At 33.9% G+C, this 14493-nt stretch overlaps 1 protein-coding gene across 1 annotated transcript in view; it reads right to left on the reverse strand.

The window, feature by feature from the left end:
* LOC134246773 (uncharacterized) overlaps window positions 1-5509 on the reverse strand; it is a 12226-nt gene extending 6717 nt beyond the window's left edge. The window contains exon 1 of the mRNA XM_062729132.1: window positions 5423-5509. Within this exon, the coding sequence (XP_062585116.1) occupies window positions 5423-5494 (72 nt within the window). The 5' untranslated portion in view covers window positions 5495-5509. The remainder of the gene's footprint in view (window positions 1-5422) is intronic.
* Window positions 5510-14493: the final 8984 nt, after the last annotated feature.

Below are 14493 nucleotides of genomic sequence, written 5' to 3' on the forward strand. Positions count from 1 at the left end.
TAAAGATTTTTTTCAAAAAATTTTCAAAATATATTCAATAGCACAACATGAAACATGCCAACTTTACTTGAATTCTTCATTTTGTCATGATTTGTAAACTCTTAAAATGAACAATGATTGTGCAATGTTTCATTTACTTGTTTAAAAAAATGGTAATTTAAAGATTTTTAAAATTTTTCTTAAAATATATAATTTCATTTTAATGGTTGAAAAAAGACATTTGATTAAGCAATTTTGTGGATCCTCCAACTCTTTATCCCAATAAATTTTTGAAAAAATTTGAAACTTGAAATTTAAAATTTTGAATTCCCCAATTTTATTTTATGCTCTACATACGAAACACAGTTCTCATTAAATTTTGTAAATGTTAATTATTTGTTATTCCATATAATTTTAAAATGAAAGTTTTAAAAATTTTGAAGTTGATTTCAAATTTAAAATTTTCATACTAATTACCAATTAAAGATTACATGAGTTTACTAGGCAGTTTGAAATTGAAAAGATTTTTTGACAATTGTTCTAATTTCCTATAAAAGGAAGACTTTACATCAAAATGCTGATGAATAAATGTCCAAATTTGTTGAAGAAATGAGTCAAAACTATGTTATGTATGAAAATTTAACAGATCAAACAAGTATATTTTATTACTCAAAATTAAAGATTTTTTAAAAACTTCCATTAATTTTGAAAAAATTATGAAATTAAAATCTAATTTCCCTTAAGAAATTTTAACCCCCCCAAATTAAATACAGAGTAAGGTAAAACATTTTGAATTGCAATCAAAACTTCTTGGCAAATTTGAAATTTTGAAATATGGAAAACCTTGCTGATCAAACTCAGTTTTGACAAGGAAATTAAAATGCCAAAAAGGCTTGAAAAAATGTAAATAAGCATTTGTCCTAAATAAAAAGTTAACATTACTGAAATTAATGAATTTTATAAAAACTGACAATTGTGTTCAATTTAAAATGAAAAGAAATTGCCACTTCCACACAAGTACCCCGGGAACCTTGGTCCTTAAAAAAACGGTTTGCATTAAATTCTACACACAATAAAACAAAATGACTTTCCTAAAAAATTAATTTAGAAGATTTCAAAATCAAAGAAATTTTATAGAATGTTTTTATTGTGTAAAAATGTCAGCCATTTTACAAAGTTAAAAGTCATAATTATAAAAATGTTTAACCGGAAATGCCATATAGAGTAATTCCATTAGCTCTCATCAGTGTGTTTCAATACTTGAAGTTTCATTACCCAGTAAAGAGCTTCTGTCAAATTAACAAGATTTTTAAAAAAAAATAATTCAAGTAAAAGGAAAGATCAAGGTCAAAAGATGATGATTTAGTTGAATAGCTCTTTGAATCTATCTAGCATAGGAAGATTGATCAAAATATCTTGAATAGTTTCTTTGAAACTGAACTTTGAATTGAGATAAAAACAGAGCCCAATGGTCTTGAGAAGAAATGAGAAACCCTATATATCTATGGCCTCACCATTAGCCCCTGTAAAGGGTGGGGGGTCATGATTTGAACAAACTTGAATCTACCTTTTAAAAATGATTCCACAATTTTCAGTCATTTCTGGCCCAATGTTCAAGAAGAAGATTTTTAAAGATTTTTCCTATATATTCCTATATATGTGTTAAAACTTTTATCCCCATTGTGGCCCCACCATACCCCTGTAGGGGTCATGATTTTAACAAACTACATCTACACTACCTGATGATACTTCAAAAAAGTTTCATCTTTCTTGGCCAAGTGGTTCTAGAAAAGATTAGCTTTTTAAATGATGCCATTAATTTTTCACTTATTTATTAAATCCCCTTGGAAAAGGGCGTGGCCCTTCATCTGAACACATTGTGAATCCCATAACCCAAAGATACTTTGTGGCAAGTTTGATTGAAATCGGCCCAGTGGTTCCTTAGAAGAAGATGAAAATGTTTAAAGTTTACAGATGGAGGGATGGTATATACCGACAGATGGAAAGTCAGACATTCAAACTTTCTGCTCAGGTGAGCTAAAATCCCTCAAAGAGAAAGTATAATGTATCATAATGATTATGTATTTGTAAAGAATGAAATTAAGGTGCAACCTACCAAAACATTAGTACTAATAATAAGAAATCTGTGATCCAATGTTCACAAGAAATACCCTGCTCTGATGTGAATAAACACTTTCATGTTAATATTAACATGAGTTCATTTACGGGCAAATGCACAGAAAAATATGAAGTTGAAGTCTGAGATTCACATAAAAATTAATCCCACCATATAACACATCTCAACAAACAGTGTACTAAAAATTTCAAACAATATTTTGCTATGAATAGTTGAAGAAAAAACTGCGACGAAAATTTCTTATGTATGAAACAGACAGACGAAGAGAAAAACAGGAAGTTGACATTTATTGCCTGTCTGAGAGAGGACTAGAACTGTCCAAACGGGACAAAATACCCCCCGCTGGATTTTTAAGAAGAAATTTTTCCATAATAAAGATCTGTATCGAACATATTATTATGAAATTATTCTTCCAATGACCTTGAACTTCCCCAAATGACTTTGGGTCAAGGTCATGACACACCATTGGGTCATGGACAATCTTTGAGTGAAATAAGAACCTACCAAGTTTATCCATAAGAAAGATATGGACAGGACACGAATTATGAAATTTTTCTTCCAGTGACCTTGAACTTCCCCAAATGACCTTGGGTCAAAGGTCTTCCCCAAATGACCTTGGGTCAAAGTCATGACACACACTTAGATCATGAGCAATCTTTGTGTGAAATGAGAACCTACCAAGCTTATCCATAAGAAAGATATGGATAGGACACCAATTATGAAATTTTTCTTCCAGTGACCTTGAACTTTCCCAAATGACCTTTGGTCAAGGTCATGACACACCCTAAGATCATGAGCAATCTTAGTGTTGAGTAGTAGATTCTAATGTCCCTCTGTAAGAAAGATATGGACCGGACAAGATTGCACAGACAGACGGACAGCTAGACAGACAGACAGACGGACAAGGTGACTCCTATATACTCCCCCCCCAAACTTTGTTTGCAGGGGGTATAATAATGTGTTAAAATTTCAAGCATCTACAATGAAAAGATGCTGAGAAAACTGTGACGAAAATTTGTTGTGTATGAAATGGACAGACGCACAGACAAGCAGGAATTGGCATCAGATTTGAACAAAAATGTAAAAGCTTCTGCAATGATCAGTTTCTGAGAAAACTAGTTAAACTACGATGAAAATTTGTTACGGACAGACATGCATATGGACAGACAGACACACAAGGGTAAAACAGTAAACCCTCCCCTCCTCTCCTTCAGATCGGGTTATGATATTATTTAGTTTTTCTACAAATGAAACTTTTTTCATTTTTCTCTCTTATTTGAAATCAAATGATGCACAGACTTATGACCGAAAAAGTTTGTTGTGAAAGCAATCAATCACTTTTGGAGTTTCCAACAACTTTTCCATAAAAGGAAAGGCTGACCAGAGAATAGCCGATTCACTTTAATTTTACCCATATTTGTCCCCTGAGGCAGCAATGTGTCTAATATGAAAACTCAGACTTGTAAGTCAGAAGAATGTAAACCATCAAAAGTAACAGAGCCTGATACTCCTATTTCTGTTCTTGAGTCATTTGTTTGTTGACAAAAACCGAATGGTAAGAAAAAATAACAAGAGGCCCAGGGGCCACAGCGCTCACCTGAGCACATCGGGCTTGAATTTACTCCCCCCCCCCCCCCCCTCCAGGCGGTCATCATTTGAACAAACTAGAATCTACACTACCTGAGGATGATTCCATATAAATATCACAAATTATAGCTTTGAAGAACTTGAAAAGAAGATTTTAAAAGGTTTCCCTATATATCCTTATGTAAAACTTGGGTCGGCCATTTTGGCCCCACCTTAGCCCTGGGGGTCATGATTTGAACAAACTTGAATCTGCACTTCCTGGAGATGATTCCACATGAGTTTCATCTTTCCTGGCCCAGTGGTTCTGGAGAAGAAGATTTTTAAAGATTTTTCTTATATATTCCTATGTAAAACTAGGGTCAGCCATTTTGGCCCCACCTTTGCCCCAGGGGTCATGATTTCAACAAACTTGAATCTGCACTTCTTGAGGATGATTCATCATGAGTTTCATCTTTCCTGGCCCAGTGGTTCTGGAGAAGAAGATTTTTATAGATTTTTCCAATGTATTCCTATGTAAAACTTGGGAGGGCCATTTTGGCCCCACCCTTGCCCCTGGGGTCATGATTTGAACAAACTTGAACAACACTACCTGAGGATGATTCCACCTGAGTTTCATCTTTCCTGGCCCAGTGGTTCTGGAGAAGAAGATTTTTAAAGATTTTTCCTATATATTCCTTTAATTTGTAAAATTTGGGTCTGCCATTTTTGCCCCACCCTTGTCACGGGAGTCAAGATTTGAACAAACTTGAATCTGCACTTCCTGAGGATGATTCCACATGAGTTTCATCTTTCCTGGCCCAGTGGTTCTGGAGAAGAAGATTTTTAAAGATTTTTCCAATTTATTCCTATGTAAAACTTGGGTCGGCCATTTTGGCCCCACCCTTGCCCCGGGGGTCATGATTTGAACAAACTTAAATAAACACTACCTGAGGATGATTCCACATGAGTTTCATCTTTCCTGGCCCAGCGGTTCTGAAGAAGAAGATTTTTTAAAAATGCCATTAATCTTTAACAAATTCATGATTATCTCCCCTTGGAAAAGGGTGTGGCCCTTCATTTGAACAAACTTGAATTCCCTTTACCCAAGGATGCTTTGTGCCAATTTTGGTTGAAATTGGCTCAGTGGTTCTTGAGAAGAAGTCGAAAATGTGAAAAGTTTACAGACAGACGTACAGACGGACAGAGAGACAGACAGATGGACAGAAGGACGCCGGACAAAATGTGATCAGAAAAGCTCAATTGAGCCTTCGGCTCAGGTGAGCTAATAAAGTTGAAAAATTTTATGTGTTTATTAGTTTTATTTGATTCATTTCAATGCTACTCGAGAAAAAAATATGTCAAGGTTCCAAATTATTTTTATTTTTATTTTTTGACTGCCAAATGCATATTTTTGTGTCAAAAAATTGTAAACCAAAAAAAAAAAATTTTGGCATAACCCTTGTCTTCACACCCTAAATGTGTTAAGTGAATAAACTAAAAGTTTCAATATTTATGAAAAGAGAGGTAGATTCTGTGAGACAGACAGACAGACAAAGTGATTCCTAAGCAACCCCCAAATGTGTTTGAGGGGTGTTGAATAAAACTAACAGCTGTACCAGATTATATACAAACAGAGAGAGATTCTGTACAGACAGACAAAGTGATTCCTAAGCAATTTGAATAAAACAGTACCAAATTATATACAAACAGAGAGGTAGATTTTGTGTTTTTTTGACTTACCGGGAAGCCCATCACGTAGTCGGCGTGCCACGCAGGTGGACGCCGAATCCTCGTAGACCGTCGAAGCTCCATCTACATAAAAATAAAAGTTCATCAGTACATTGTCCTCAAAGTTAAGATTTTCCTTAAAATTTAAAATAATTGGCACTATAGAGCATCCAGGAGTGTTTCTGGTGCATTTATGTCAAATAAAAGAAGTTATAATGGCCAATTTTTTTTTCATTTCAAGTCTTATTTTTGCAATGAAGGTTAACATGTATTAAATTCTCAAATTTCATTTATCACTTCCTACTCACTAATAATTTAAATATTTCTTTCATGTTTTTAATTATCCTGAAGAAATATTCATAATTTATTATATTACACACAATACCGACAAACCAATGCAGAGCAAAATCATGCATATACTGTAAAAGCACAAATATTCGTTGGGGATTTAATTTCGTTTATTTCGTTGTTAACGACTATCAACGAAATTAAATCCTACACGAAATTTTTTATGACTTTAAATTAAATAGGGTTATTTTCTAAACAACGAAATTAAATCCCAATGAAACTATTTCTGATGGCAAATCAATGAAATTTTATGCCCACGAAAATTTGTGCTTCTACAGTATGCAGAAAGGGAAGGTTAAACTATATTAACAATATGATGGATAATACTGGATAAGTCATGCATTTACATGTATATCTACCAGTCATTGTTATTTTTCCTATATAATATCAATTAACTTCCAAGATTAAAATGTTAAAAGCTTAATAATGATTAAAAAATAAACAACTGTTACAGACTTTTGGTACTCTTTCAATGAGGTAATTGTTGCCTCTATATTTCAAGGGCAAGATCAAAGATTTTTCAAAATTCAAGTCAAAAGTAGGTCAAACTTCAAGATCAAGGTCAAAAATCATAGTGTATTTAGAAAGGTCTTGTCACATATAATATAAGTTTTAATATGAAAGCCCCACCTCTTCTCATTCAAAAGTTATGGCCAATTTTAAGTTGTTTTTTTTTTTAAGAAGGTCAAATATCAAGGTGATGTCAGTTCAAAAATTGGTGTATTTAAAAAAGATCTTAAATTGTCACATTCAACACACAGGTCTGATATGAAAGCCTCTTCTCTTCTCAATTTGAAATGTCATGATCAAGGTTCTTTTTTGAAAATTAGGTCAAACCTCAAGGTTATTATAGTCATGAGGGAAAAAATCATAGAGTTCTTGTCAAAAATAATATACATATTTTCATATGTGAGACATAAAAGCCCCATCCCTTCTTATTCAAAAGATATGACCAGGTTTGAAGTGGAGACAGATAAACTGTCAGACTTACAGACTGACAGACGGACAGACAACTGAGATTTAATATGACTTCCCTCACCTTTGTGAAAGTGGCAAACAAGAACATCCATATTTTCTTTAATATTAAGCCTCTTTAAATCTAAAATTACTGTCAAGCTCATTAAGAAGGTCTACTAGACCAAATTAAGTCCATGCACAGTTGCTTGTATATAATTTTAGTTATGCCATAATTGAGTGATGGTCAATACAATTCATATTTTGAAAAACTGTTTACAGGGTAACCGGCACATGCACATACAGACAGATGGAGGGACAATGGACAAATAAGTCAAGATCTTCTGGTCTAATCAGTTAGTAGAAGAGCCATGTTAGACAGATTGAGACCTGTTTGTAAACAGTCCCGTACGAAACAGTCCGGGCGGCTTGGACACGGCTCACGCACGGATTCCGTCTCCAGAAACCCGTGCTTTAGCAGGTGGAGAGCTGCAAATTTTGTCTTATACTCGGCACTTACAGGGCCATTGAGCAGAGAGGGGTCTTTTTCTTGCCAGCACCTTAGCTGCGACATGGGATCTCGCTTTATACAGTCTCATCTAAAGACCGGACTCCCATCCCACAATGGGATTTGAACACGTGACGTTAGGATTGACTCCTTACTCCACTCCTCTACAGCAGACGCTCTAACCAAATGTGCCACACGGGCGACTTCAATAGTGATATAAAATTGGATGCATGATTTTTATTTATTTTAAAAACTATATTGCGATATATTGCAATATTTGATGGCATTTGCTAATATTGCAATACATTAAATTATGTCATTTCATGTAAATTTTGCCATGAACCGAAAATTAGTGTAATTAAATGTTATTAAAATACAATATCTGATGAAATTTCACGTCAGATAATGTTTGCTGTTAAAACTATTTAACCACACAGTTTGTAAAAATGGCTTGTTATATTAAAAAATACAATTTTTGTAAAATTATTATCAACACACAGCTCTTTGATAAAAAAAATTACTTTAAAAATTCAGAAATGTTTATAATGTCTTTTTATTCAACTTTTAAAATTTATAAACGTGGTTGTGTCCTAGTCAAGGAAAAAAGAATATTTAAGCATCACAAACCTAAACTGTTTTAACATCGTTTTATTTCGTCCGCCATTTTGATAAAGAAAAGTACGAAACCAGAGTAAAAAATTTCCGGAAAAAATTAAGTGTTGTTGAATTGAATCCCTGATAATACATTATAATTATACAGTGCAAAGTTTCCAAGTTTGACTTTTGTTCTTGATGAGTACGTCCCCTATGCAGCTATATACTCTTAAAAATGTGGATCTATATGTACGCCACTGGCCAGGAAGACCTTACATATACATCCTTATAAAATGTGGATCTAAATTACTGTCATCATTCAATGACCTTTTTGTTATTATACACCCTTAAAATGTGGATAATATGACAACGCCAGGCCAGGATTGATTTCATATACACCCATAAGTGTAATGCAACTATATAAAATAGGCCAAAAAACTTAAAATTATACTGTATTGGACAGTATCTATGAAAATTAAGTCCAGTGCAAAGGGATATAATTTTACAATTTAGCTCAATTAATAGCTCACTAGGTCTAATTTAAAGTTAGTAAAAGAGCCATTTTTACATACTTTATATTGTTTAAACAGTTTTGTGACCAAACAGACCAAACGGCTTGCAACATATGTTGAATACATATTTTTTGTACAGTCCCAGAAATGATGAATACGACAAAATTTTAGCGAAAAGGTGGAGAAGCTGCAAATTTTGTTTATACTCGGCACTTACAAATTGAGCAAATAGAGGGTTCTTTTTTTGCCAGCACCTACTGCGACAATGGGATTTCGCTTAATACAGTCTCATCTAAAGACGTGACTCCCATCCCACAATGGTGATTCGAACACCACGTTAGGCTTTTGACTCCTTACTCCACGCATCTACAGCAGACGCTCTAACCATTGTGCCACACGGGCGACTTCAATAGTGTATACAAATCTGTGCATGATTATTTATTTATTTTCTTATTAACTTAACGTGTACTGTATTTTTTAACTAAGTACATGTATGTAAGGGCCATCGGCCCGATGGCTGATATTTGGTGTCTCGGGCCAATCTCCATATGAGTGAAAAATTCTCGAGAGGAATGTTTGACAACTTAAAACAATTAACCACACAGATTTGAGAATTTTATACCAACATAAAATATTGGTAAACAATAATTACAGCTGGTTGGTATGTAAATAAAATCTCTGCATATAAATACAGTTTGTCTGCATTATAACAGGGACATATATACTAGTACATAGGTCTGTGATAATACATTATATATTTATACAGTGCAAAGTTTCCAAGTTTGACTTTTGTTCTTGATGAGGCCCCTATATACATCTATACACCCTTAAAATGTGGATCTATATGTATGCCAGGCAAGGATGACCTTTCATTATTTACTTTGATTGGATGTATCTATGTGCACTCACTAGACCTACCGGAAGTCCAATTTTCACCCAAAATGCCAATACACATGTCAATATTTAATTTGTAGATTCACATTAAAACTAAAAAATGTGACAAATGGTACCTAATATACACGTGCATACATGCGAACAAGTATTTCCAAGTGTTAGTACCAGTCTAGCTATAAATCTCTGTTTTGCTGCAGGCCAACAATGGCGTCAAGAATGTTCGACTACTCACTGCGAGAATTGTTTTCCACAATAACCCCTATAAAGTAATAAACTGATGAATATAACTACTTCAATATAAACTTACCTCGCCCAGAAGAAATCTTCTTCTGTGCAAGATGTCTTGAAGAATGCAGTGAAAGCGCTGAGTAGATGCAATGCAGAAGCAATGACAATAGTGACCGATATTGACAAAATGGCAATTTCAATCTGACCTTATAACCCAGGTCACGTGATCAAAGTTAGACAGTCTCCCATGCAGAGCGTAGTGATTTTGGAAGATCTATCCACCTAATTCTATGAAAAAAAAAGGTGCGATATGCAATGTAATCCCTCAAAAAAATATAAAATTTCTCAAAAATTAAACAACCTCAAACCAATGCATGAATTTATAGTTACCTGGCAAACCACGAAGTAACCGGGAAGGGGGGGGGGGGGGGGGGGGCAAGAAGGTCTTCAGCATAGTTGTCCAAATTTTCTTAAATCCTATTTCGGGGGGGGGGGGGGGTAAGTGGTAAACTTTTTCTTTCAGTTTCATCTACTTTTATTGACCAATTTTAATACTACATTTTCGGTATATCACTAAAAGTCGAAGATGGGGGAGGGGGGGAGAGACAACCAGGCTTTCAATTAATTTTTTTATAGCATTTATGGTTGGGGGAAAAATTAAATTATGTTGCTACGCCCCTGCTATATGATATATATCAAAAATAGTAACAGTTGAAAATATAAGTGTACAACCTACATGTTATTTGCGGATCTATGGGTGTCCAAGGGTTGTGACCCCTTTTTCAGAGAGAGAGAGAGAGAGAGATAAAAAAAGACAGAGAGAGAGGGGGCGATTTCTGTCATATAGAATTATATTTTTAGGTTTATTTTACAAAAAAAAAAATAGTACTTTAAGTTCTGTCCTTGTAATTAATTTCCTCTGTGTTGCCTAAGCCACCAAACCATGGCTAACTTCCAAGACTCCGTCCACCCACAAGTAACATGCATGCAAGGTTTCACTTATACCCCATTCATACGACAAAACTTTGCTTATACATGTGTGAAAATTTACTTCAGAAATAAGGTATCATTTTTAAACATCTATCGGGATATAAATACGGGTTGGTCACGAGATTAAATTCCATACAGCAATCAATGAAGAGAAAGCTTAATACATAATTGTCACCTACAGAATGTTGTTATATGTAAGTTTTGATTTGGATAGTCCCCGCACCTCTTGCTGCTGAAATGTCAAACTACATTAATTTCGCATTTGAATACCCCCCCCCCCCCCCCCCCACCCTTCCCCGAAGAAGGGCTTTTAGTGGTGCACATGGATTCTTTTTTATGCCCCCGAAATCGAAAAATCGAGGATATATAGTGTTTGCCCTGTATGTCCGTCTACCTGTCTGTTTTCCGCAAAATTTTAACCTTGCCCATCACTTTTGATTAGATGGGGCTATGACTTTCATATTTCACAAGTGTATTTCTTTCTATGGGTACCAAATTTTGACTTAAATTCTGACTTTGATCTTGGGAGTTTGACCCACTTTTACAAAAAGAAAACTTTAACTCTGGCCATAACTTGTGAACAGTTGATGCTAGGACTTTAATTCATACATCGCATGAGTATTCATTGCGACAAGATCTTTCAACAGGTATAATCATTGTTTACCTTGACCTCAGACTTTGATCACTTTTAAAAATCTTTATCATTATCCATAACTTTTGATCGAAAAGGTAGATATAGTTCTAGCTAAGGCTTTCGTGTTTTACAAGTGTATTCCCTCTAAAAAGAACTTCCTTTGAATACCAACTATTTTGACCTTTTGACCTTGACCTTGGAGTTTTACTTGCAATTGAGAAACTTAACCTTCGTAATAAACTGCCATATGGGGGCATCATCGTTTCAAACGAGGGGCTTTCAAAAGTTCTGGCAACTGTTTAATTAAAGATTAACCGTTTTACGGAAATTATTGAGTTTTATATCATTGGAAAGATCATAAAAATATATACCTATTGTGACGTCACTTTATAATTTTTATGATGTAATAACTCCGAAAATGACGTCAGAATATAGAATGTTTAGCATACTGACCATAAAAGTGACGTAACGAAAGACACAATTAGATCAAATTAAAATTTGCAAGACTACTTAAATTGCTCATTATACTCAGACGCAAATTAACAGACGCAAATGCCAGTTTGTGGAATGTTTACATAGACTATAATCAATCATATGGTATTTTATTTTGGAGATCTTTTTGTTCTGAAATGGTGTTAGCGAGTGTCAAAATTTGCATGGTTTTATCAAATTTCGCTCAAACATTTACGTAATTTAGAGACCTTAATGTGAGAAAGAGACAAAGTTGACAATCGAAGAAAAATAGGCGATCGTGTTATAAAATTCGAGGTCGAGGATATTATTTAAATCACGAGACCTGGTAACCAGGTAAATATTTAGAATGAAGACAAGGAAGTATATTGTAATGTAATGGACTAATATAGAGGACATGTTGGATTTAAAGGTGAGACAAGATAAAATTTAATGTTATCACATCTTTCAATGTGTCATTTCTTATTTCATGTCTAGTAAAATGCATTTAATGTAACCACAGGCACCTGAATTTTTATCAGTAAGTCGCTAAATATTCACTGTAGGAAAGCGGCTGACCGTAGTATATACTACGGTCATCAAAACATGTCGGCCGAGGTCACCGCTTAGAATTTTTTAGTCAATATTTTAAACATTTGTCAGTTTATTTGTGTCAATTCTTGCAAAATTTAAATTAACGCTAATGAGAACTTGCTATTAGTTATTATAGCTTACTTGAATTTAAAGAAATAAAGCTGTAGTAGGACCTCAAAGATTTTGACAATGATGACCGTAATAACCACACTCAACAAAATAGATGACGACCGTAATATAATTATAGAGATGACCGTAGTATATGTACAAAATCAATTGGGATGAAAATATCTTATTCAATATCAGTACTAGATGTTCAATACAGATTACATTATACAAGATCTATATACTAATTAGTATGATGGTCATAAAAAAGAACTGAAACGTTTTAAATATGATTGATTTAGCACTTATCGATAAGAGAAGCCACGCTTAATTTAGAATGTTAAGCAAAGTATTCATAAAAATCTTGAAAAAAAGTAACACTTTTCTTCGAACTTATTTTATTTTTTTCTTTTTTATTATACAATGTTACATACATTATACATATAAAATGACAATATTAATAATTGCGACTATTAAGTTTATTTTGCATTCTTTAGGAATAATATTGATAATGCGACCATCACTACATTGTAAGTCCTAGTCCTCCTCTGAAAAAAGACAAACCTCGCCCTTCAAACAGTTTTAATTGCAACTGTTACCCAAAATGACAGTGACTCATCACTATATCTCATGTGTAATAAACCGTCCTTTGTTTATGGAACTTGCCGATATCAAGCAACAAGTCGAGTGCAATGTTGCCATGTTCTGATTTTTCATTAATGCACAAAAGTCATCCAAACGACCAATTTCTTCCATTTTCCTGATAACATCAGAAAGAACACTGTGAATTTCACTGCTTTCTGTGTTAGTCTCAGCATCTTGTCCAAAATCACATTGCTACTGACGTTTACTTTCATGAACTTCATTTTTTTTACTCTCAACATTTATACACACTGTATATCCATAACTGATTTTTTTTCTTTAAGTCCAGATAAGTATATATATAGGAAAGTGAATAGATTTATGTATAGTTTTTTTCAGTTTCTGAATATGCTTTGTACACTGAACAAAACTTCTAAGTTTTCATCTTACATTTTTTGAAGTTTTAAAGAACAAATGCAAACAATAAATGATTTCTTAATTCTTGGTTGATGATGCATAATTAAGTTCAATGTTTCATAATTTCATGTAAGTATCTCGTCACAATTTTAAGCAAAGTTTCAAGGAAATGATGTACCCTCAAAATGAAAAATTCACACAAAAAATCTACATTGTATATGGAGTATAACCACCACTCGCTCTATAAATTACTTGAAGACAATTTTTACAGTTGGATACCATGTATCCCTGAATAGGAGATTGACCCATCTGCTGCTACACCTACTGTATAGTTCTTTCCAAACAGACGAAATTGTGTGGAAAGGCAGGGCTTTGATTTTTATCATAAAATCCTAATAATGTTCTATGGGATTCAGATCCGGGTATTTGACAGTTAATCTTCACACAGATACCTTGTAGTTAATATTCTGGAGAGTGAAGCACGGAAGTGCACCTATTCAGACTACTGAGTACTTGGACTGAATTTAGACTGTCACGAGCACGGATTTTTTTTTTTAACATTTTTGTACGATTGAAATTGTTTGTTTTCATGTTCCGAAGATTGTTTCTGGACAATTTACCAACCTTTAACCCTGGAGCGATGCGAAATTTTGTCCTCAGACGAAGATCAAGGTCAATTCCGGTTTGGTTGAATTTGTCAAAAACTTTCAAATTGTGTTATTTTGGAGATCGATGAAAAATGACACACAACATATAGAAATATGTGCTTAAGTGGGTTTTGATACGGTTTGTTAATTTTTAAAAGTAATATCAAGTACAACTAGAGAGTTTACTATTGCTTGCAATAGCGTAACTATGTAGCCCCGAACTGTTTCTCTATTTCCATGGCAACTATTGATAATTTCGGACAAGACTTTCATTTTTTGTATCACTATAACAGTACCCATTAGATAAGATTGGACAACCATCAATTCTTATAAGTCCTTTGAGTTCTATGATTTAAACATCAAAGTTAAAGAATTTTCACCTTCCTCTAGTATCCATGGCAATAATCGATTATTTGAAAATTTTATATGCGAATCGCACAACTACAATTATCATTCACTAAAATAAAAAAAAGGTTTCATGACGAATATTCAAAGGCTTAGAGAGTACCCTTGCGGACAATATTCGTCACAAGACAATTTTAAGGTTTCCATGGCAAGGGTAGCCATTTTTAAACTAAATGACCATATGGCACAGCTACCAGCAGTGATCGTCCTTTGAGAAAAGT

Source organism: Saccostrea cucullata, unplaced genomic scaffold (assembly GCF_032062105.1).
Source record: "Saccostrea cucullata isolate Sc308-1 unplaced genomic scaffold, CSIRO_AGI_Scuc_v1 ctg2248, whole genome shotgun sequence".
Lineage (NCBI taxonomy): Eukaryota > Metazoa > Mollusca > Bivalvia > Ostreida > Ostreidae > Saccostrea > Saccostrea cuccullata.